At 35.7% G+C, this 24,724-nt stretch overlaps 2 protein-coding genes across 9 annotated transcripts in view; one reads left to right on the forward strand and one right to left on the reverse strand.

Annotated features, from left to right (window-relative positions):
* The window catches only part of LOC133517668 (coiled-coil domain-containing protein AGAP005037), a 173,349-nt gene extending 165,273 nt beyond the window's left edge, over positions 1–8,076 (reverse strand). For 4 of the 8 annotated variants that reach the window (XM_061851047.1, XM_061851039.1, XM_061851069.1 and 1 more), the window contains exons 1-2: positions 7,749–8,075; positions 1,910–3,616 (exon numbers count right to left, since the gene is read on the reverse strand). In XM_061851047.1, coding sequence (XP_061707031.1) covers positions 1,910–3,587 — 1,678 coding nt within the window. In that variant the 5' untranslated portion in view covers positions 3,588–3,616; positions 7,749–8,075. Of the gene's footprint in view, positions 1–1,909; positions 3,617–7,748 lie in introns of all 8 variants that reach the window. The other 4 variants (XM_061851030.1, XM_061851083.1, XM_061851074.1 and 1 more) reach the window with 2 other exon arrangements.
* Positions 8,077–12,956: 4,880 nt separating this feature from the next.
* On the forward strand, positions 12,957–24,033 carry LOC133517790 (solute carrier family 35 member B1 homolog). The gene is made up of 7 exons (XM_061851215.1): positions 12,957–13,421; positions 13,522–13,644; positions 15,502–15,735; positions 19,257–19,318; positions 19,655–19,802; positions 22,977–23,112; positions 23,631–24,033. The coding sequence occupies exons 1-7, from the start codon at positions 13,230–13,232 to the stop codon at positions 23,696–23,698; spliced, it is 963 nt and encodes a 320-aa protein (XP_061707199.1). The 5' UTR covers positions 12,957–13,229; the 3' UTR covers positions 23,699–24,033.
* The last annotated feature ends 691 nt before the right edge of the window (positions 24,034–24,724 follow it).

The raw sequence follows: 24,724 nt of genomic DNA on the forward strand, positions 1-24,724 counted from the left end.
TTAAATAGTCTTCCCAGACATATAATAAATAACCTAGAAGAGGGTAAACCTCATAAGCATAAACTAATGTAAAAAATACACTGCTTGAATAAATAAGTTGTTAAGTTTAAAAGCCGATAATTAAATACACATTACATATACCATATTAATTAATCGATTCTACCGGTGACCAGAGAGCTGGCAGCATTCTCACGCAGCGCATAAGTATTGCCATTCAGCGAGGGAATGCTGCTAGCATCTTTGGCACAATGCCGCGGGGGCCTTGAGGCATTCTATCAAGGATGCTGGCGGCATTTCCTTATTTGTATCCTAATGCCGATACGTTGTGCGAGGAAGCCGCCAGCTCTTCGGTCACCAGTTACGTAAGTACAACAGACACTTTGCGATTTCTGAAAAAAACTTGTGCGCGCTGGGACCCCATGGACCTGGAGTTTCAACGCCTAATGGTACAAAATGGTACTCTCTACCGAGGCTCTTATATCGATTACGTACAAAAATTTCGGCGCTTTCCGCCGCTCCGCCCGCGTTTCATTATTAATTATTCAGATGAATTGATATGAAAAAAAAGAACATCTTATGTAACATAATTTTATGAAATGATGTTTTATATATTTTAAGGGCTGACATTTAACTGATCACTAGATACTTAAAGTAAAATTTAGCATCAAAAAAACATTTTTCCACCGAAAATAGATGCGCCGCCGCACAGCAATAGAACTAGTTTGCATGTTGATTGTCAACTTACCTACATATGTTTTTAGTAATGTGTTACAAATAATATGCGCTGTTCGTTAACTTGAAACTTTATGTTAGTTTTATAATGTTCTCGTGTAAGTGAATTTGTAATATTTATGAGAATAAACAATCTTTAACCGTAAAATAGTAAATGATCACCAACATTAAAATTCCATTTTAATGTCAAATGATCACCATTTTTTTTTAATCTTGCTATCCTATTAATTATTATCATATTATCCAAGCTAATCAAAGAATTTACAATAACCACCAAAAGTTTAACCACATTTAAATTTAAAATGTCATGCAACATTTAACATCTCGTTATCCCATTAAATTAAAGAACACACTTCGTCTCCTTTTCCTAGTAGCATTTCATTTCTTTAAGGGTCGCAGTTCTAACCTTTTTCTTTTTTTTTTCAAGAGGGGAAATGCTTTCCGCATACCACCCAGTTCTAACCTAACCTAACCGACTTTTCTGATAGCAGTTCAGTTCTGTGAGGATCGCAGTTTAATTCAAACCTAACCTAATCTAATTTTCTAGTAGCATTTCGTTTCTGTAAAGGTGGTTCTAACTTAACCTAATTGGCATAAGCAGTCACCGTAGCCTATGGACCCCTGCAACTCCAGAGGTGTTACATGCGCGTTGCCGATCCTTTAAAAATCTGTACATTCATATGGAACGCTAAAGCAATTTCAATTATTTTAGTGTGTTTTTTCTCAGTGTACAGGGGGCCGATTTTTGAATTATGATCACTCGATTTCGTGTTCTCTCTTTAATCTCCACTACTAGGCATTAAAATTTTACTAATAGAATTGAAAACGAGTGGTAAATTCCAGTGGATTCCTAATTTCTATCGCTCCTACTTCAAAAATATCATTTCGCCGTTTTCTACAGATTTTCGAGTGACGAAATCGAGCGCTGATTTTCCAAAATCGCCCCCCAATTTAGTTTGCATAGTTGGCAGTTCGCTTAGCGCAGTTCACAGTTATACCTACATTACATCAGAGTTAATTGTTTAGACCAATTCAATCATAATTAGATGAAATGATTTATATAACTGATAATTCTCAGTTACAGATATTTTAAAGGGCCTAAATACTAAAGTTTTCTTAGTATTAGTATAAAATAATTTAAGTAAAGTTAGTCAGTAGTCATTAAAAATTTACTTACCTTTTTGGGTGTCGCTTTGTAAAATCCATTGTATTTCACTAGCTTCTGACCCACTTTCCGATTCGGAATGTAATGAATAATGTCCACTGAATGGATGATTTATTCTGCGATTATTCACAATCTTGTTAGTGCCAACACTTGTCGTCCGAATGGGAGGGCGCGGCGGGCTGGTTATCATTTCTTTTGATCTGGTGTCGATGCCTGGAGCCTCATTTTGGGAGCAAATATATTTTGGATAAGTGTCGTAAATCTTTTCTTCAAAGCTTACTCGCTTTGGTTGCAAACTGGAGGACCGAGAGTCATTGTTTAAAGATTTTCGTAGATATCCCTGTGTATCAACCGTGTCTTGTGGCCATAACTTCCTATTTTGAGTGGGCTGCATTTTTTCAGGGTACCTATACACAACATCGACGTCTCTAGGATTGGACTGATAGCGTAAAAATGTGTCAGTCCACCTTTCTGGAACTCCCCTTGTGAATGGGTTAGATGTACAAGCCTTACCCGTAGTCTCAACTCTAAGTTCATTGTCACGTGGTAAGCTGTTAGTTTTGTAGGATCGCGGTAAACTACCACTATAACTTAAACTTGGTGCGTTTTTGTGGGACACCCTCTTTAACGTAGAGTTCAAAGACTGTTCGAGTAAAAACTCATCTTCCCTTTGCTTTAATTCCTTCAACTTCTGCCAGTAAAATGCTTCAAGTTTTTGTCGTGCTTTTGCTTTCTGCCCTACATTTTCAGAGTTACTGTCCACTGGCAGCTTGTAAGCCGGATACAATGGGTTTCGTAAACTAGAACGATTAAGGGAGTTTCGTCTTTCTTCAGATTCATTCATAGATTTTTTCACGTGTCCATATGGCGAAACAGTTTTTGGCATATTAGGAATTTTGTGATTTGTGGGTACAGGTGAAGTTGGAGCAGAGTAATTATAAGATTTTGTGATATTTTCTTTACACATTTTTGAATGATTATGAATATTTTGATCCAGTGTAGACGTATTTTTATTATTATTGTCAAAAGAAAAACTTCTAGCTCTTTTTGGCTGTATTGTTCGAACTTCAGCTTCTTTTTTTGGAGATATCAAAAATTTTGTGCTAACTCTCTTAATTTCTGCGCCCACTGAGGCCGGTTTTGCAAACGATTGGGCTTGGAACACTTCAATTTCGTGTAATGGTGTTATAGATTCCGTTAATTTTTCCACTGAATGATAGTACACATCCGGGAATTGGATTTTATCTTGATGAGAAGATGTAGTTAAAACATTACTTAGTTCGTTATAGGGTTTCGGTGGGACTTGAGGTCTAGCTTTATAGTATTCTTTAGAAAAATCAGACTTGTCTTCATTATGGGTCAATTGGGGTTTGACGCTTTCTGATACCAAGGTGCTGCTGGATGAATGGTTGCTTGAGGAAATGTTACATGAAGAATCCATATCTTTATGGTATTTTTCAATGGCTAGATTCTCGTAAATACGCCCAATATCGTTATTTGTATTTAGTACGTTAACTTTTACTATTTTAGGATTCTCATATTGGTTGCTGTTAGAAGAATTATCAAGATTAGACTTTTTGCATCCCATATGGGTAAGCTTGTTTGACTTTTCTTTAGACTTGTTGGAAAAAAATAAGTTGGGAAATATCTTTCGAAAACTGTTAATACGCTTTTTACCACTATCGGACATTTTCAGCTACTGCATCTACAGCTGTATATCTGAAATGAAATACAATTAATAATTAATTGAGTTATTTTCTAAAGCATCGAAACATGTCGGTTCTGGGACCTTACCAAGCTTCATTCAGTCGACTGAATGATATTTTATGTTGCCTAGTTTTAAAGTTTTGTTCATGTGGCCATTCATTTAAGGATATACATTCCCAATCTGATTAAGAGCGAGTATTATTTTGTAAGCCATTCAAGTAGGTAGATTGTATTATATCTACCTGTAGAGTATAAATCGTTAACAACATCTCCAAGAAAAATAAATTAGTCGTTAGCACCAGAATCATTTTATGCGACTTTTAATTGTTTATTCTACTAAAATATAGCAGCACTGTTAACTTCATTGTCCTACTAATATATTTAAATAATTTGGCAACTGGATTGTATGTATGTTTTGCATATCATGGGCGTGGCCTTTTGTTAACTTGCCTTGGAATTTATATAGATATTTAGGTATAGCAAATTCGGACCTTTGGTAATTTTTGACCTGCTGGTAGTTTCTAACTAAGTACTTCCAACTCTGCAGGCAGCCTTGCAGGCCAATCCGAAAAGCTCTCCATTCACGATAACAAATATTTTAGTTTATCACAAATACGTGAATGACCAGTAGTTCTCTATTTACTCTCACTTGTCCCCAAAGGGTATTTTCTCAACCCATATGGGACTAGCAATCTTGAAGCCTTTCTCTAGTAAATTCATCATTTTGAAAGCTTTTTCCTTGACTTTCCATCAATAGAAAAAAAATACGAACATAGGTCTAAAACGCAAACAATTTTTGTTCTGTAGTCAACTAGGAAACCTTATAGTTTCGCGATCCGTGATTGTTAGTGCTAGAAAGCTGTAATTTGGTGTGGAAACATAAATCAATAATGGATCAAAATAGTAAAATACAAATTGCAAAAAAATCTATAATATTTATACAAACATATTTTTTTGCTTTAATCCTATGAAATGAATTAAAAAATCTTTATTTTCAGAAATTTTTGACCCATAGATAATTAACTGCTTTGCTCTTCTGGCAATTTGTCTTTATCTATCTCTCCATATCTTTTTGCTTCATGTCGAACTAGTTCTGTGTGCAGGTAGCGCCACTTCTCCTTAATATTAAAAACCGGTCAAGCATGAGTTCGTTTTACTCGCGAACCGAGGGTTCCGTACAAACCTTGACGTGTACTTATAAAGGCGAAAGACTTTTAATTAGAAGTACAATCACGTGTGAAAATATCGGTACGAAAAATGTGCCGAAAATATGTATATACTACCTTAAAATATGGGCAATAAAGTCGTTAATACATATTTTTGACGCTTTTTTCGTACCGATATTTTCGGACGTGACCGTACTTGCACTAAGTATAATTGTATACAGCTCCATCTATCGGCAAATTGTCTAACTAATTTGCGCGTAATGCACGTATTATGGAAGGTAGAGGCAACTGTACCTTCCATAGCACGTATGTTGGTTATTCGACGATAATTCTCTATCATATAAACCGATTTCAAAAATTGATCTTTTATTTGAAAAAAAGTATCTTTAATGTAATCTCATAGAAATTTCAAGTGTAATAAACACACGAAAAGTTCATTAAATTGCAAACTAAATTGGGAAATGTTTCTTGTTAATTTAAAAAAAATCAAGATAGAGGTCTGATTATATATTTCCTGTAAAATTTACAGTAATGATGTTATTATGTAATAAAAACATAATTTTTCTTTTCTTAACTTCGGAGATAAGGGGGGGGGGGAGGTTGTTCACATTTACCTTCATATATAATTTTTTTTTCATTACTAAAACATTTAAAAAGTTGTTTTGGAATGGTCAATTTGAGCTCTTTCAAATGATATCTCACTCGACCTAGTCACTAGAATTTGTAATTTCCCCCCCTCTTCATTAAAAAAATAAAAATAAAAAAAATACTTTTAATGTGTTTGGGTTAGCATTGTTCATAACTATTCCAAATTTCAAATCGGTAGCTTAAGTGGTTCTCGAGATATTTAGCGATGTGACAGACAAACAGACAGACGGCCGGACGGAGTCGCACCATAGGGGTTCCTTTTGTATCGTTTTGGTACGGAACCCTAAAAATGACCCAAATAAGTACGCTTTTAAGAAATCTGTGAATCTTTTTTTCGCTATGGTAGAATGAAGGATTCCTAGTTTTATAATTTATACCTATATATTGTATATATTTATACAGAAATTTGTTTTTATAGTTTGCATATGTAAGTTACATTTTATATTTTGTTACAAAAAACAAAAATTCTTAAACATGATATCCGCGATCCTAAGCACGCACTTATGCTCAGAATCACTTTATCTCCAGAATGCGTGGAGGTGTCGAGTAGACATTAAAACCATATATATACTCAGATCTACAGTTCCTTGAGCTTGTGAAAAAATCAAACTTCTCAGTTAACCTAAAAAACGTTTATGCTGCAGAAAAGTATTTTGACACTCTCAAGAGAATCAAAAACTTATAGAGTATTTCCCGTTGACCTAGAACATGAAACATGACAAATTTGACAAGTAATATCGTCGTTCACTACAAGTAGATACAGGGAAAAATCTAAAAACTATAGTACAATTTAAAAAAAGTTAAATTTGTACGGAAACCTCGTTGAGCGAGACCGACTCGGTTTATTTGTACCATAACTTTAGCATCAACGTCATCGAGAGTTCAGTAGTGTGTATTACAGAGAAGATAATAATTATAATCTAGATAGGTATTCAGGCCTTTCCAAATCGGTCTTCATGAACGCGTCCAAACAGAATAGATAAGTTATTAGTAGGTAGTAGCTCCGAACTGAGCAGCGATAAGAACTGAGTAGGTACAAGCTATCATTATTATCATGTCCGAGGTGCGGCTGATAAAGTTGCTTCCTTCACTGAATTTGAGGTCAAAAACTAATACATTGTAATTTCTTTTCATAACTATATAACATACTCAGAAATCACTATGCACTGTATCCATCTACTAAAATCGGTCCAATTTGTATGTAAGGCTTGATACAGATTTGCTGCTCTGCTCTAGGTAGGTAAAATGTTAAGAAAGTGTCTCTATTGAACACAAAGGTAAATTATTATGATTGCGATCTTTAAAGTAAAGATCCAAGTCGTTAATCGCGAATAAGGAACACATATTCCATAGTTTAGCATTAATTCCAGTAAATAGCCCAAAAGTAAATCTCGTCTATTAAAGTTACAGCACGAATTACAATTATTCCTCCAATTTTATACTATTGACCCTGGGAGTTTCTAAACTATATGAGATGTATAGGTAGATATACTTAGGAAGGTACTTCATAATGAAACTGAAACGACGTAATCATGGTCATTTTCGAGTGTCATAATAAAAAGGTAAAAGAGCCTATGATGATTACATAATTAGTCCAGTGAATGTTATAATATTAATGCGAGAGCGGTTGCGCGTGCGTACGGGTGTGACCAGCGTGAGTCACCGCCACTAATACTTAGCTGGCCGCTAGTTCAGGTCGTGCTCAATATTTTACCGACGGTCAGTTCAATCGAATTATTTATGGCTTACATATTCCTTATAAAAGGCGACAGCTTTTCCATCTTACGATCGTGCTCGGACAGGAAGGATTTTTTTCTGCAAGTGTACTTACATTGTATAGAATCATATTTATTTCTATAAATTCTATAATAAACATTAAACTATTTTGGATATTATGAACCTACTCCAAAATTCTATATACCTCCTAAAATTTTGGAAAAGCCTTAACATCACTTTTATTTTCTTATTACATACGAACTTACCAAGGAAATGTTGGTAGGTACATATTTATCTCAGCGAATAAACTTGGTAGTTGCCTATTTAGTTCTTGTGTGCGAATATACCTGCCTAGGTACCTATATAAAACAACCCGAAAGGCTTCCCATTACCGACTGATGTAAACATTTACAAGAATATTGTTCTGTTCACTTCCTTACTCTTAATTGAAACTTAAATGGTCACTATGTACTCTATCCTCCGCCTGTAAGCAATGTTTTCTAAACTTTAATAATACTAAAATTTATACTCTTTACAATTTGTAGTACTAGTTGAAGAGGTTAGCATGGGAGTCTTATTAGAATTTTAATAGAATAACAACAGTAAAAGCCTACCTTATTCCAATTTTAACTTAAAACGAAATGTCCCGTCAGACACTGTGAAGTAATAACAACAACATAAAAATAACCTTTTACGTGCATATCTGCATGACTGCTCTAACATTTTTTATAAACTCGAAGGCCATACACGGCCTGCCTTTTCAACCGTAATTAAAATTAACTTTGTGAGGCAAGCGATAGAGTTGAATTCAGTTATACTAACAAGCAGGTAGAGCGGCTTTGAACGTTCCGTTACACGAAAATACCATTACAACGCGGTAGAATAAATTTAATAGAGAGTACCTTTTAGACTTAATCCAATACTCGTATTTTACTAATAATCGAATGTAGTCTTTAGTAAAATATGTTTGGGTATGATAACATTAACGGCTGTCATTTCAATACAATTTATGCGTTTTAAGGTTATAAATTGTATATATATGACAGCTGTCACCATATCCAAGCTATGTCAAAAATACTAATAACTGTAAGTAAACCTACCTACATTCTTATAAAAGTGATATTTAATAAATACAGTCGGTATTTTTTTATTTATTCCTAGATCTTTGGCCCGCGACCTCGTCTGCGTGAAATTAGTAATATTGGGTCTGCTATACCTATAATGCATAATGACACAGTCAAAAGTTTTAATTTGTGACCCATTTCGTACCTTGTCACAGTGACCAATAATATGAAAGTCGCTAGAGACCTTATACTATTGTCACGGTGACAAGGTACGAAATGGGTAGGAAATTAAATCTTCTGACTGTACCTCATACAAACTTCCTTATTTAAGAGACAACTATAACGCCTAGATAAAAAATCGGTAGGCTGTATCAGGGACACAGCGGCAATGGTTTGACGTTAAACGTAGCTTGGAAAGTTATTGCAAAGGCCACTTAATACCACTAATCACCAGCACCGCTACTTGACACTAAATGTCTCGGATGTCGAGACTGACGAAAATTGTATTTCTCGACAATTTAAAACTAATAAATATTACAAGCAGAAGGAGTTTTAAATAAAGTTCCGGTTAATCTGGTTAAAATATTAGCTGAAAATTGTTGAGCATTAGAATTTTCACTCGTCGCAACATCTATTGTCAAGTAGTAGTACTGATAATTCCGCTACTCGATGCTAGATGTCGACTTCGAAATTAATAAGCGTTTTGGTACCGAAACTGATGTATGGAGTGAGCACGCTATGCTTACTTCTTATTTTTAACCGACTTCAAGATTTCAAAAGGAGGAGGTTATCAATTCGGTGTGTATGTTTTTTTTATTTTTTTTAATGTTTGTTTCGTATCTCCGTCATTTCTGAACCGATAGTGAAAATTATTTTTTTGCTTGAATCTATATACATACAGATTGGTCCCGTTTTAGTCTAAACTCAGTTCTGATGATGGGATCCATAAGGAATCCAGGAAACTCTTCAAATGTGAAAGGCATACATATAGTGATTTTAGTATTTTCTTTAACAAATCAAGCATTTACATTTAAAAAAGTGACATTTGATGAAGTGGAACTGCTGATGATGATCAGAATGGAACTCTTCAACGACGCATAGTATATGTTTGGCGATTTGTCCTCTTCGCTGTGTTCGTTAAGTAAATTAGATTTTCAAGACAAATTTTTGTCAAGTTCGAGTTCTGACGATGGGGTCCATGAGGAATCGAGGGAACTCTTCAAATGTGAAAGGCATACATATAGTGATTTTTGTATTTTCTTTAACAAATCAAGCATTTACATTTAAAAAAGTGACATTTGATGAAGTGGAACTGCTGATGATGATCGGAATGGAACTCTTCAACGACGCATAGTACACGTTTGGCCATTTGTCCTCTTCGCTGTGTTTGTTAAGTAAATTAAATTTTCAAGACAAATGTTTCTCCAGTTTGAGTTTTGACGATGGGGTCCATGAGGAATCAAGGGAACTCTTCAAATTTTAAAGGCATACATACAGTGATTTTTGTATTTTCTTTAAATAATCAAGCATTTACATTTAAAAAAGTGACATTTGATGGAGTGGAACTGCTGGTGATGATCAGAATGGAACTCTTCAACGACTCATAGTACGCGTTTGGTGATTTGTCCTCTTCGCTGTGTTTGTTAAGCAAAATAGATTTTCAAGACAATTGTTTGTCAAGTTCGAGTTCTGACGATGGGGTCCATGAGGAATCGAGGAAACTCCTCAAATGTTAAAGGCATATATATATATATATATATAGTGATCTTAGTATTTTCACCAACAAATCAAGTATTTACATTTGTAGAAGTGACATTTGATGAAGTGGAACTGCTGATGATGAACAGAACGGAACTCTTCAACGATGCATAATAGTTCAGGTTTGGCAATTTGTTCTCTTTGCATGTTCAAGCAGTTAATTAGGTTTTCAAGGGACATTTTTATATTTCTATCCTATTTAGTTTTTTTAATAATTATCTAGTGCTTTATTTCATGCATAGTGTGAAATAATTTATCTTTAATACAGTCGAATACTCTATTGCGGGTATCTTACCAGTCAACCATAGGGCAAATCTGAAATGTGTCAAGGTGGGTGCAATGACAAAAAAAACATGTTACCTCCTTTTCTACATAATTAGGCGTAGGACACTGTCTTTTTAATTTCATTGTATGAAATCAAAAATCAACAATAATCGTTCTTTCACCGGACCCTCATTGAAGTCGGTTTTTTTTCTTAAAAGTTATTCTATGCCTAACCTAACCTACTGGCAACGATTCGTTTTCCTGAGGATCGGAGTTCTAATCTAACCTAATCTACTTTTTTGACAACAGTTTGTTATGAGAAATTGTGCAGTTTATTATCGTGTTTTATATTCATTTTATAAATAGAAATATAATAATTATACAATGAATACATTCGTTGTATATATTTCTCAGTACAATTCCTAAAGTGTACTCATTATAAAATCTTTAAAACAAAATTTAATACATTTCCTAAATAGCCTCGGAATTGTATACAATTCCTAGGTTTCATACGTTTCCGGTAACACATACATAAATAATATGTAGGTATGTGTGGGTGAAATTTTTAATGTTAAGTGATGTAAAAGAATATCTACTCCAACACCGTAAAAAATGTCTCCACTTATTTGAATCAAAAAAGTTCGGACTTCATCGACATTGGTATAATGGTATAATATTGTTGAATAGGCTGTCGTATGACGAACCATAAATGACGGCAAATGGCGTAACGTGTAGATAACCGATGTTCATGAAGTATGGAGTGTGGAATAGAAGGAGGAACATCTCTATGTACCTATGAAAAGTGTCCATCAAAAAACATTAAATAGGCGGCGCCACAATACACCGAAATAAAATGTGATAGACCTAGTATTTATTTATATAGATGTACTATACGCGTGCCCCGTGAGGGACAGAACATACGCAATGCGACAAAATTAAAAACACATTCTAACATTCCTGATAACATACCCAAAACAACCTACCTACGTAATTTGGTCAGGTTATTTGATGCCCCTCCCCCATTTCATCTCTATATTATTATACCGAGAGAGCCTACCTAGCGCCACCGGAGAGATTAGGAACTATTATTTAAACCTGAAAGCTGGTCACTTTTGCAATAGTTCTGCCATTAGAGATTTTCCTCCTTTTAATTCTAAACTTCATATCATGAAGTTCTTATAATTGTCAACAGATGGCTCTTAACCAGTAGACGTCAGGCTGACGCAACTAGGAACGAAAAAAGTTTTGTATAGAGTTTGTTTCGCAAATCATTGCCAACGAAGAAAAAGAAAACGTCAGTGCTATTTATTCTGTCAAGTTTACATCAAGTCAACTATCAGCCTAATTGTTTTGTTTGTTATGAATCGAAAATAGTCAACCATGATCAGAGTAAAGAGCGAGTTTGTTACAATGCCAGCGAGAAAACGGTTTACTAAGTGTGAAATATGTGGCAAGCGAGCCACTCGAGAAAATCACGAAAAAAGGGATTTTATGGCGAAATTTCCCTTGGATGAAGACCGGTAAGTATTGCTTTAGATAATTTTAACCTTATTTTGGGTCAGCAGGGTATGAGCATATCGAAAATTAGATATTTTATATTCTTATACTATACTAGGGATGTACTATAACTATCGATAACTGTAGTTTTATTTGTATATCAGTGTAAATATTAAATTAAATATGTGAAATTTCTTGAGAACTTGCATGCAATATGACCATAATTAATTCGTCGAAGATTAGTAATGCATAAATTATCTATAACTTATGCATTAATGGTCATTAGTTAACATATTTTTTTAATATAGTCATTATTTAATATATTAACCTAAAATGTAAGAAAATTAATCTCTGTTTGTATGATAAATAAAGAAATATTATAGGAGATTATTACACAAATTGACTTAATACTAAAGTATGCATGGCATGTGTTGTGAGTACTTAGACAACGATATATATATATATATATATATATATATACCTAATATATAAGTATTTGTAAATACATAGAAAATGCCCGTTCCATGATTTGAACCTGGGACCATCGGGCTTCATAGGCAGGGTTACTGCCAACTAGGCCAGACCGGTTCTCATAATTAACAGACATATAAATACATAAAAAGTTAGAGCATTGATAAAAGGTTGTTGATAACTGGATGCCGAAAAACATGATTTGTAGATGCATATTAGCGCTAAATAATCAGTTGAACATCTCATTAGCAAACACTTGGAATGTAAACTGTAGATAAAGTCATGTTTATCCAAGGAACGAAGACCTGATACATCTTCCCATGTTACATTTATTGAAACATGTGTGTGCAGATCATTTTGAAAATAAAGCTTTATTAATAAAAAAAAACCTCGACTTAAAAACTGAATAAAAATTTCGGGTCCACATTAAGCCCGACCACGTATTAGTCCACTCAAAGAACTATCCACTTTAACATACAACTTAAATGTGAACTCGATACTAACCTGATTTCGAATACAACATTTGTAGACAGGAGTCTATGTTTCAACCCTCCCCATTTTATCGATATCAATAAGAAACGCAAGCGTGTAGCGTACTACACTATTTAAATCGCTTATGTTGGTACTATGTTTCTTTGTCGTACATTTTGGTAATGATTTGCGAAACAAACTGATTCCACTCGCTAGTATGGGAGTCCCGTCTCTTAAAACGTAGTGATTATATTATGCTCTTTGACCGACACGACCGACATGAACTAGAATAGCGTCACAACTGCCAAGTACTTTCACTACTGTCACTAGCGTCAGACGCGTCAGTAGTGTCACTAAGTGTTGTTAGTACGTGTAGTTTTCGTATTTGATGCCGCGTTTCAAAACTTTTACTTGATAACTAACTTAAATTTGACATAACGTGGCTCATTCAGTAGTTTCTTTTCAAGTACACTAGTCAAGGATATCAAGCAAGAGCGCTTTTACTTGCCGTTCTGACAGAAATTGTATAGTTTTTAGAGTTGATATATCGCAGTGTTAACGTAAACAATAATGGTTAAACACAGAAGTGAATTTAGGTTCATATTCTTCGCTGGCGGTATATTTATTTGCTATTTCATATTTGGAATGCTTCAAGAGAAAATAACTCGTGGGTTATACGGAAATAATGAACAGTTTACTTGCACATTGTCATTAGTTTTAGTTCAGTGCGTAGTGAACTATATTTTTGCCCAGATTTTGATGGTAAGGAACTCCTAGAATTCGCAACAATTGTTAAGAGATTGCAATGTACTCATTGGTTTTATTTCTGTGTGGTAACGTAATCAATGCTTTTTATTTCTAGCTTTCTTGGAAACATGAGAAGGATACGACTAGAAAGATTTACTATTTTTCATCTGCATTAACTTATCTGCTGGGTATGGTGAGCTCTAACATGGCATTGCAGTGGATTAATTATCCAACACAGGTGAGTGACTTTGCAAGCATTCTAACATTTATTATTTACTGGCTTCTGCCCATGACTTTGTCTCCGTGTGATGATGAGGATGATTGATAAAAACTATCCTATGTCCTTCCTCGGGTCTCAAACTGTCTCTATGCCAACTTTCATCGAAGTTGGTTCAGCGGTTTGAGCATGAAGAGGTAGGCAGGTAGGGATGTGGCAGTATACTTTGGTAGGTCAACTAGAAAGCTCAAGGCTGAAATAGATTTATATATTTATTTATTTAAAATTTGATTCAGGCAACAAGGCCCATATTACAAATACCTTACAGACTAACATACATATACATTTTATAAAATTACAACTAAACACTATTTAGGCGACAAAACGGCGTGGCTCCGTTGAATCGGCTGTTCTTGTGTCGGATTCGGCAGTTTGCCCCGGAACCTCCGAAACACGACACCGACGACGACGACATTCGATGGTCCCCTGCAGCGGTCGCGGCACGCGCACAACAAAAGAGTTGAATTGCACGTAGTGGCGCGATCGAAGCTGGAACACCCTCAGCGTGTAGCCCGTCTTCAGGTGTACATACTCCAACACTTCAGCAGCCGTGGCGGTGTAATGCAAGCGCGATACGTACAGCGCCTTACTCGGTGTAGCAATCCGCAAGCCTGAATTAGCCGGTTCGGCGGTACCACACTGAGTCTTACGAGGTGCCGTGCGCGCCTTCTTCTTTCTTGATACCAGTGTGAACTCCTCCTCATCCACACTAGTAACAGGGAGCTTCTCCTTGGGAGTTGCTCGCTCTTCAGTACCCTTTACAAGTACACTAAACCGGTTCGATGCAACTTTCGGATCGGCGACGACATCCGCGTAAACACGATGACGTGATTTGGAGGAGGCGGGGGGAGGGCGCGCGCGCGGGAGGCTCGCGGCCGGCAACACGGCTGATGCGACACATTTGACAGTGTCAGCAACTCGCAAACTGACCGACTCGGCGCTCGTGGCATCGCACTTGAAATTCGACGCCGCCGACCGAGTAAGGGTACTGTTTCGCAAACTGATGACTTCGTTGCGTTACTCGGTTATAGTGACCAGTACCCCTAGTGTAAATAATTTCGATTTCGAAACGTGACGTACGCGTTTGCGTTAAGTCTCATTTTGTATGGGTTTTTGAACAGCGCGCCAAGCGGGACGTTTTGGAAAGTCAAAAATCTCATACAAAATGACACTTAACGCAAACGCGTACGTCACGTTTCGAAATCGAAATTATTTACTGCGGGTACTGGGCCGCTTCAAACTTCGAAATGACATCCGCTAATCTTGTTTTTAGAGCCACGATTTCCTTCAACAAGCAGCTAGCGTCAACATGATCCGGAATATAGGATGGCAGGCTGGGGACACCCGTCGTCATAAACTCCGGAATCCGGTCTTGATTCTCCTTTAGAACTTTTGTGAAGTCCTCAAGGGTCTTCTTCCCAATTTCATCTCCTATCCGGTGAGGTACAAACGTGCCGGCGATCCCGAGGGACTGGTGCAGCACCTTCTTTGCTGCACAGATGTCTTCGACGGAAAAAATCGACGAACAGATCTGGACAGCAGACACCGTGTCCATCACTCCTATATTAGTTATTTAATTCCTAGTTCTGCTACTTTGTTGTACAGTCAAGTGTAAAAATATGGGTTTACACATCTTACTCAAAAATATGTCCCATAGCACCTTATTCCAGTGTAATAAGAGTGTAGAACCATATTTATGAGACAATTCTTTCGATACATATTTTTGCACTTGACTGTACCTATATAGAACCAGTGAATTGTTAAAAACTAGCACAAAAATTAAAAAATAATGCATTATGTATTTTTTATTATTTACAGGTTGTCGGGAAAGCAGCAAAGCCCATACCTGTGATGATCCTAGGGGTACTAATTGGTCGAAAAGTATACCCTCTTAAAAAGTACCTATTTGTATTTCTCATAGTTTTGGGTGTAGTTCTCTTCATGTTCAAGGATCAAAGTAAAAAGGTAGCTTATGAGAGCCAGGGCCTCGGCATTGGTGAGCTGATGCTGTTCCTTTCATTGACAATGGATGGTCTGACTGGAGCTGTGCAGGTAAGATTGATTGAGCTTACATGAAGTAATAATTATATACATTATCTCAAAATTCAGGTGATAAAAAATGCCAGGAATTTATGACATATGGGGCATTTCACCCCAAGCAGGCAGTGAAAAAATGACAGATCATAGAATTTGCTGATATTTGGAATATATACTACTCGATGTCCTGAATTTTAGTGCATTTTTCAAAAGCTGATTGAGCTATTATTTAATAAACTGGAAAATAAGTAATATTGTTTTTTTTTTTTCATATAAAAAACGAAATAAAAATGGCTGGAAACTTTGAGAATGGGATCTGCATTAGTTTTGGAGATACATGAACTATAGTGCAGATGTGCTGGTCTGAGCGTCGTACTGCCGATTCCTTAGTAATCCAGTCAACTAAAGGTTTTCAGTTTTCACCTAGGAATGGCAAATAATAAGCTGGAAGCTCATATAACTACACGTTTGTTATGGTGCTCTATAAGTTACATTAAGTCACAGAAAACCTCGTGTTCGCGACGGAAGTTATTCAAGGTATACGGTCTTAAAAATTGTTTAAACACGAATACGTTTAAATACGATAACATATAAATGAAGATTGTAGCGCATATAATGCATGACAAGTTATGTTTCAGACATTTATTCATACCCTTAACTATTGCAAGATAGAGGGCGCAGAACGCGCAGCGGTTAGCCTTAATTTCCATCAAGAATTTCGTTAATAATAACTTCTCTAAAGATATTGAATGCATAAGATACGATTTACGAATCATATACTCATTTTAGAACAAAAGTTGTCCCTCCTGTAGACAATAGTTAAAAGCTTGTGTGCATTTATGTGACCTACGCGTGCGAGACATGGGCGTTGACAATCGGAAGGGTCCGCCAACTAAAAGGGAGCTATGGAGCGCGCGACAGAGTTCGTAATGAGGACATTCACTGACGCACGTAAGTTACCGACATCGCAAAAAGAATGGCGTAACTAAAGTGGCAATGGGCCGGCCATACTCGTGTATGTCGCAGGGATGGCGATTGATGGGGCCAGCGAATACTGTTCTGGAGATCTTGACTAGGAACCCGAAACGACGGAAAACGACGAACCAGATGATTGGACCATATTAGAAAGACGGCAGGGCCAACCTGGCATAGAACCGCTGCATACAGAAAAACATGGAAATGTACAGCAGTGGACGCGAATATACTGAGAAGAAAAAGAAGAGCATTTATGACATTGTTAGGTTAATATAATAGGAGTACCTCTTTATTCAGGGTTAATTATAAAATTAAGCTTGGTACCCTCTAACGTTGGCTATGTCCACAGAAAAGAGTACAAAAATGTAAGTAAACATTATGTAAAAAAATATTTGACTGGCGATGGAAATATGTATCTATGTATGTGAGCTGTCGTCAAAATTTTCAAACCTTTACTGCCTTGACTATTTGTTGGTTTTACATTGAGTTAAAATTTAGCATATTTATGACAAACCAATGATAATGCTATATTATTTATGACATTAATGTCATGTATAATAATATCATGACATTAGATGGCCATAGGAACCATGATGAAATGCAACCTCTTTGAGTTTAGGTTTGTTAGATTCATCTAAGTGAGCTGATGAGTTGTCTAACTGTGAAAGAAGAGTACAGTCCGCGATAAAAGCTTAATCAAAATCAAAACATAAATGCACACAATATGTTAACTACTGTCCACAGAAGGGGCAACTTTTTTTATAAAATCAGCGTATGATCCGTTTCCGTAAATAGCATCTTGAAAATGTAATGACTTTATAGAACTAGGAATTCACGGTGAACTGGCATTACGGGACGCTGCGCTGTCTATCATGCAAACGGTTGAGTGTCTGATAAAATGTCTGGAACATGACATGTCATAAATTTTATGCTCTACAATATTCATTTATATGTAAACAACATTGTAGTTGATAATTGTGATAAAGCAATTTTTGTGACCGGTTTTCTGTGACTTTTAACGTAACTTATAGACCGCCGTAACGAAGGTGTAGTTATACGAGCTTCCAGCTTATTATTTGCCATTATTAGGTGAAAACCTTTGTTTGACTGGGTTACTAAGGGATTGCGCCAGTACGACGCGCAGACCGGCACGTTTGCGCTTTACTTCATGTATCTCCAAACCTAATTCAGATCCCATTCTCAAACTATCCAGGCATTTTTTATGAACTATAAGCTACATTTTGAAGTAAAAAAAAATCAATAATACCGAACTTTACATAAGTGCGACTTGAATTTTTTTTTTCCGGTTTTTTGTATGAAAAACAAAATCGTAATTATTATAACAGCGAGAAAGAACAATTAATAATGTATAAAAATCAATATTTTACTTATATTTCAGTTCATTAAATAACAGCTACATCAGTTATTAACAAATGTACTCCTCTGATTTTGTCACTTTTTAAACGATTCTTAACCGGAAATGGTGCCGAATAAAAATATACGTAAATTCAGGACATTGAGTAGTATAACTTTTCAAATATCAGCAAATTCTATGACCTGACATTTTTTGCTGCCCGCTTGGCGTGAAATGCCCCATCTGAAAATTGGATGAAATTATATTAAATGACTGATTTAAGGTACTTATTTATGTACTTATTTCATTTGTGTGTACAATACAGCTTCTTAAATGCCGTTTAAAGCGTATGAAAAGTGGTTTTGATTAGTAAGCACTTAGTTTTATTATGCACACAAAAGCAGTTATGAATATTCTTGCTTGAGTGACTTTTTCAATGCCTAGTGGCTGTCATTGCGCTGCATAAATTAGTGAACATGCAATGTTATATAAAGGCCTGTTTCACAATGTCCAAGTAAAGTATTGGATAGCTAATTAACAAATAAATTAACTGCCAGATAAAACTTTCTACAAAACTTAGCACTTTATCTACCATTGCAGTTAAGCTTGTTTGAAGATAGTGAAACTCCAACGATGACTATTCGTCAGATAAGTGGCAAATAGCTTATTCAGAACTACATTTAGAAACAGACCCTAATACTAGTACAAATTACCTTCAATGAAATTTAAATCATCTTTTGTTTGATTTCAAAACAAAACAAATTCAATTCTATTTTCTAATACCATTGATTAAAATTTGACTACCTTTTTCTCTTGTATGGTGGGCCACTAGAGATTAAGAAAAAGGGGTCTGTACATAATAGATTTATGGTGTGGTCATGGAATTCTGTGATAAAAGAATCAAACACTTAGTTTCAAACTTGTAGGAAACATCTGAAGTAGGTACACTATTTTTTAAATAAGTATTGTATTTATTTATCGGTGAGTTGTAAATGAATATTTTTTTACGTTGTGCTATTTGCTTTAGTATGCAACTGACGATGCTGCGCGCCATGCAATGTCTTGTTAGTTATTGTAGGTATAATTCTTTTTAAATGCTATTTTTATAGTAAATACTTATCCTAATTATTCAATGCATTGTAGGTTAAAGTCGTATAAACAGAGGATGGTATAGTTATTAATTTAATTGAATATATGTATATTTCAGGAACGGATAAAAAGTGAGTCCTCGCCATCTGCCTATTCAATGATGGTCAATACAAATGGATGGTAATTGATTTTCTTTACTTCAAATGCGAGCAAAGCAAAGCATAGCGAATTCAACCAGTAACTCATCTGGCTAGAAGCACATCCCAGCAGTTCGCAGTTTGTGAACTCGCACTCGCACAAAGTGCGAGTTTACAGTTTGGTGCAAACTACTAATAATAACAAACTCGGAAACTGTTGGAGCCATACACTCGTACAGTTTTTATTGATGTCAAAGCTATCGCTTCCTAAGCTATCCTTCGAATCGTCTGCGAAGATTTATACTTTTATTACGTGTACTGTAAAAATGGAAGGGTTGGCAGTAAATTATGAATGATTTTTTCCATTAAATGATTCCAGGTCATCAATAATCATATCAATTGGCGTCTTATTGACTGGTGAGATATTCCGGTTCTTCGCTTTTGTGTCCAAGTATCCTGAAGTATTGGTGCACCTTGCGGGCTTGGCATTCATGGGAGCCCTAGGGCAACTGTTCATATTTTTCATGGTAAGGCACACTCAGTTGTAATACTTACCCCTCTAAATTTTTAAATGTACTATTATGGTCAATTGTGATTCTAATTGTATTATGGTTTTAGTAGTAATGGTTGTGGAAAGTTATTAAAAGATACGGCATTCGGAAAGAATACGAAAATTTTGCTGGCAATAAGTAAAAATCGAGCTACAACTCTTGTTCAACAAACAATTTACAAACGGTCAACATTATAACCAATAACGATTTGCTTCTGTTATAATGTATCTGCTTAATAAATGGCAAAATAATTACTTGGTCAGCAAGATTTAAGAATTGGTGAGAGGTATGCATATTAAAGGAATGGTTTTCGGATATAATAAAGTGGGTTACGTTTGATTTGAATAACCGGCATATTTGCAGGCAGAGCGAAATCAGTCCACGTGACACGAGCGTGTGCGTGCATTTCATTTCATAATTACGTTCACTTACGTTACGTTAAACAAAGTTCACTTTAGCACACCGATTTATTACGACGCCATCAATATATCAGAAGGTTTCAAAAATAGATTTATACAAGGTCAGGACCAGGTAGCGCCGCGGGTTCGTATTAATTAGTTATGTGCGCACTGTATGCCTTGCGCTAAGCGGCTGCCTGGGCTTAATGCTTCTTTGAACTGTATACTAAAAATGCTGACTCTAAACACGCGTCACCGCCATGTCCCTACAACATTCGCCCCCTTTTTTGTAGAAAAAGGAATTCAAATACAATAATACAAGGGACACAAACTTAAGCTGTGAAATAATATCTGTACCTATCATATTACACGTTCGAATATTACACTGTTGTTTTACTTATAATGAACACGGTGGTCTAAAACTTTGTGTACTTGAACAGTTATTACAACATGTTAGGTATCACCACTTAATTATTTATAATACTTATTGATACACTGGTTGGGGTGGTTTAATTTGAAATGAATTAATAGCTGTGGGTATTAAATTTCCGATAGTTTCGAGTCACAAAATAATACATTGCCAAAAACTAAATTATTCCCAAAAAGATTAGTCTAATTCCGACATAATTTAGTTTCGAGTCGACTTGATAAATTTTCAACTTTCGCTATCGCTAAAGCATTATGCGCGTTACTCTCGTCCCGTTTTCCTTGAGTTAAACATCAGGTTAAAAATGAATTTCCGTTATTAAATTGTCATTTAATTGCTCAAAATAATAAATAAAAACTACAAAAATTGCGCGCGAAATGCTAACGACCGAACCGCAATGCCATTGGTCGAAATGTCACGTGGCGCCACTCGTTAGACAAATTTGTTGTTTTGTTCTCCGTCGCACTGATTTTGAAAGAAATCTGTATAAAAATGTATTTTCGTTGCGATTTAGCAATTCAAAATAGTTATATCTGAAACATCGTTTATTGTCGACTAATTCTAGATAAACACTTGGTTACGATACGTCGATCAATAGTTTTATCGCCAGCTATTACACACTAGTTTGCAGTTAGTAACACGAAATTAATAGGCAATATTAATATTATGTACTATTATTAGATTATATTTATTATTCGGTAAACCATTAAACCTAAGGAGTCAATAAAACAAATAATTGGGAGTAGCTTTTTTTACCACGTCGTTTCACAAAAACATGAGAACATGACTAACTTTGTGTGGACAAATATTTTTCTTAAATCGCTACTCGCTCGTGATACGGGACGAAGGTAATCGACTACGGACCGTCTCTCTACGTATATAAATCAGCCAAAAGCATGTCGGGCCATTCTCAGTGTAGGGTTCTGTAGGTACCATTTTTTCAGAATAGGCTAAACAAGTAGGGTTTGCACGACGGATCAGAAATGTATGGGAAGATCCGCGAGTCCAGATCCAGATCCGGATAACTTCATACATTTCCGATCCGGATTGCAAACCTTATTTTCAATTAACTTCTGCTGTCTCGCATATTGTACAGCGTTAAAGAGTACATGACCAACGATTATTCCGAACTTGATATTAATGTAAAATTGTAAATAATAAATTATGATGTATCCACAATTATTGAGCTGTAACCCATATACCTATAATATTACTAGTGTTCGACGAAACATAATTCTTCATTGTATAGAACTGCTCTTAATTATAATTGTAATATTGGGAGAGTCACCGCCTGCCTCGATAACTAGTGAAAACATTGTTATGGCAGGTGTCCGTACGTCTTTGCAATAACCCAGACTTTTCGAGCGATATCTCTTTTTAGCGGTTTTTGGTTGACTACGGAACTCTTAGAAAGGATGATTACATTTTTTTTCGGACTGACCGTAAAAATCGCCTTGTAATCTTAAAACATGACCGTAAAGCATTTCAGCTGCACTTACCTCGTCTGATCTGCAAGCTGATCAGAGCCCTAGCAAGACCGTCGGTAGCTCGTCAGCCCAGGATGCGTTGTCTGCTAACCTGGCTGTTAAAGCACTTTTGGCTACGCAGTGCCAGCTTTCGATGATTCCGTTGCTCTGAGGATGGTAGGGTGTTGTACGTGCCTTGTGAACGCCTTAAAATTTCATAAAATTCCTAAAGAAATCGCTCTCAAACTGTCTACCTTTTGTGATTAAACTAGGGCAACCGAAACTATATGTATATCCAATTTTAAAACAAAAAAATATTACTTTGCTAATCCGCGAAAAGATATCGTGCGTAGTCAATCAGTGCTAACCCGTTATACTAACTTGCGTATTTTCACATGCAATTAATGTTCCCATCCTCCCACCGGAAAGATATAGACACGCAAATAAATATAACAACCCACCACCAAAAGTACAAAACTCGACACGTGTTTCGCCTCTCTACAAGGCATCATCCGGATATGCTGGAGATGTTGACGGTCTGACGCGCGACAACTGTCATATTTGATTGAACTGTGTGTGTCTGTCATATTTGATTTATGGTGGATCGCTTACTGCCGCTCAAATAATTAATTGGCCAACCAAATCAATTTAGAGCAGCTCAGTATGACATTAATTGCGAACTGGTTTAGAAATACTTGCTAACCTTAAGTTGCTAACCAAGTATCCATTTTGCCTGACCAAATATATATTTTTGTTCATCAAAATAGAAATATTTAGCAGATAGATTAAATAACACCTTATAATATTCACCCACAGCACTCTTTCGGAAAAACAAATAGCGGTCATTATGTATTTCCAGGTATCAGAATTTGGGCCGCTCCCGTGCTCGGTGGTAACCACTACAAGGAAGTTCTTCACAGTGCTGGCGTCGGTGCTCATATTCGGCAACGTGCTGCTCGGACGGCAGTGGATAGGCGCCACTATAGTATTCACTGGTAAGTTTCAATCTTCACTATACTAGCATTAGTACTACATATTATGAAAAGAAGAGTACCTAGGGAGGACACATGGGGTTAAAAATAGATAACAGAAAACAATATACATATTTGGTTTCTGTACTAATCTGTGTTGTTGGCGGAATATATTTTTGGAATTCGCTCCTAGGACTTGAACTCGTAACTCTTATGGTAAATTGCTAAGCAACTAAGAAGTGTATAAAAATATCGGGTTTAGTGGAAATATTTGCTGCAGGCGGGTGGGTCTCGGTAGCGCTGTTAAAGCTGATAGAGCGGCGAGTTGGCGCGAGGTTTGTTTTTCATTTTTAGTTTAGGAAAGCTGACTGCCTATTCTTAGTTCTGCTAGCCTTCCTAATGGAAATAAGGTCTTTATAACACCTACTGAATTGTGTTCTATGGACACTATGTAAAATATGTGAAGATTTATAAATTCGTGTTTTATTAAGTTTCATTACCACTATTTAAAAAATATAAACTTATGATGTAAATATTTTCAGGTTTGTTTTTGGACATTTTCTACGGCAAAGGAAAAGGTCAGGCGCCGAAAAAGGTAACAGAAAAATAACTATTATAATGAATTAAGGACAATCTTATGAAGTAAAGTTAGATATATTTTGAACTGGCTGTTAACCCACAGAATAAAAGCAAATAAATTTACATCACTGTGAATTTATTTGGGCCAATAAGAATAAAGAAACGCAATCAAAAGTGCTCGAACGAGTTTGAGAAGTGAAACTGAAGACCGTGATACTAGTGCAATGAATGAAATTATGAATAGAGAAACAATATTATATTTTAATATATTATTATGATAAACATAAACTGTATACAAAAAATACCAGAAATGAAATGCACTGTTAATTAATATATTATATGAAATTAAACAAGTCGAAGGCAAAAGTTTTTCTTCAATGTTCTATGCCCATCTTTGTTTGAAAATTTTCTGTGAGAATCAGAATAAGATCTTAATGCTGTTTTTAATTTACCTACTTGAGATGTGATACAGTATGCGATGTGTTACATGTTCAAATTATTAATTACAATTTCGCTATGTTTAACTAGCTTTTAAAAAATATATTCAAATCAATTTAATTTATTAGCATCAGACATAATTAGTCCAAAGTTGCTTGGCAGCTTAACCCTTAAGATGGTCCCAGTTATACATTGGTATATATGCTACGTCAAAGAATTCACTCTCAAGTCGGTAATGCACTGCCGAATACGTTATAAAAACGCAACTTGTTTTGATTTTATAAAGAAATTAAGACGTCCGAGTTCCAAGTAATTGTATGTGGTCGCTTAATATTCTTGCTAAGTACACAAATTGCATGCCTAGTGCAAGTGTAGTGCCAGCAGAGTGCACATTTGAACTACGACTTTTGTTTACGATTTTGGTTTACTTTTGCCCATTATGTACTTTACAGTGCTTTAAGAACATGCAAAGTGCTGTATTCAAATTCTACGTGGCATATCTGTAAGCGTGAGGCCCGGGTAAGAGTTATGATCAGACAAAAATAGATCTCTCTTGTATGTACTCCTACTAATTAGGTAATGGGACAATTTAGTAGGATCAGAAAGTAACTGAGTAAAA

Source organism: Cydia pomonella, chromosome 1 (genome assembly GCF_033807575.1).
Source record: "Cydia pomonella isolate Wapato2018A chromosome 1, ilCydPomo1, whole genome shotgun sequence".
Classification (NCBI taxonomy): domain Eukaryota; kingdom Metazoa; phylum Arthropoda; class Insecta; order Lepidoptera; family Tortricidae; genus Cydia; species Cydia pomonella.

Excerpts from the sequence above, each read along its gene's own strand:
- LOC133517790 (XM_061851215.1), top strand. The coding sequence starts at position 13,230 with ATGGTTAAACACAGAAGTGAATTTAGGTTCATATTCTTCGCTGGCGGT. Across the intron at positions 13,422-13,521 it reads TTTTTGCCCAGATTTTGATG|CTTTCTTGGAAACATGAGAA; the intron begins GTAAGGAACTCC and ends TTTTATTTCTAG. Across the intron at positions 19,803-22,976 it reads AACTGTTCATATTTTTCATG|GTATCAGAATTTGGGCCGCT; the intron begins GTAAGGCACACT and ends ATGTATTTCCAG.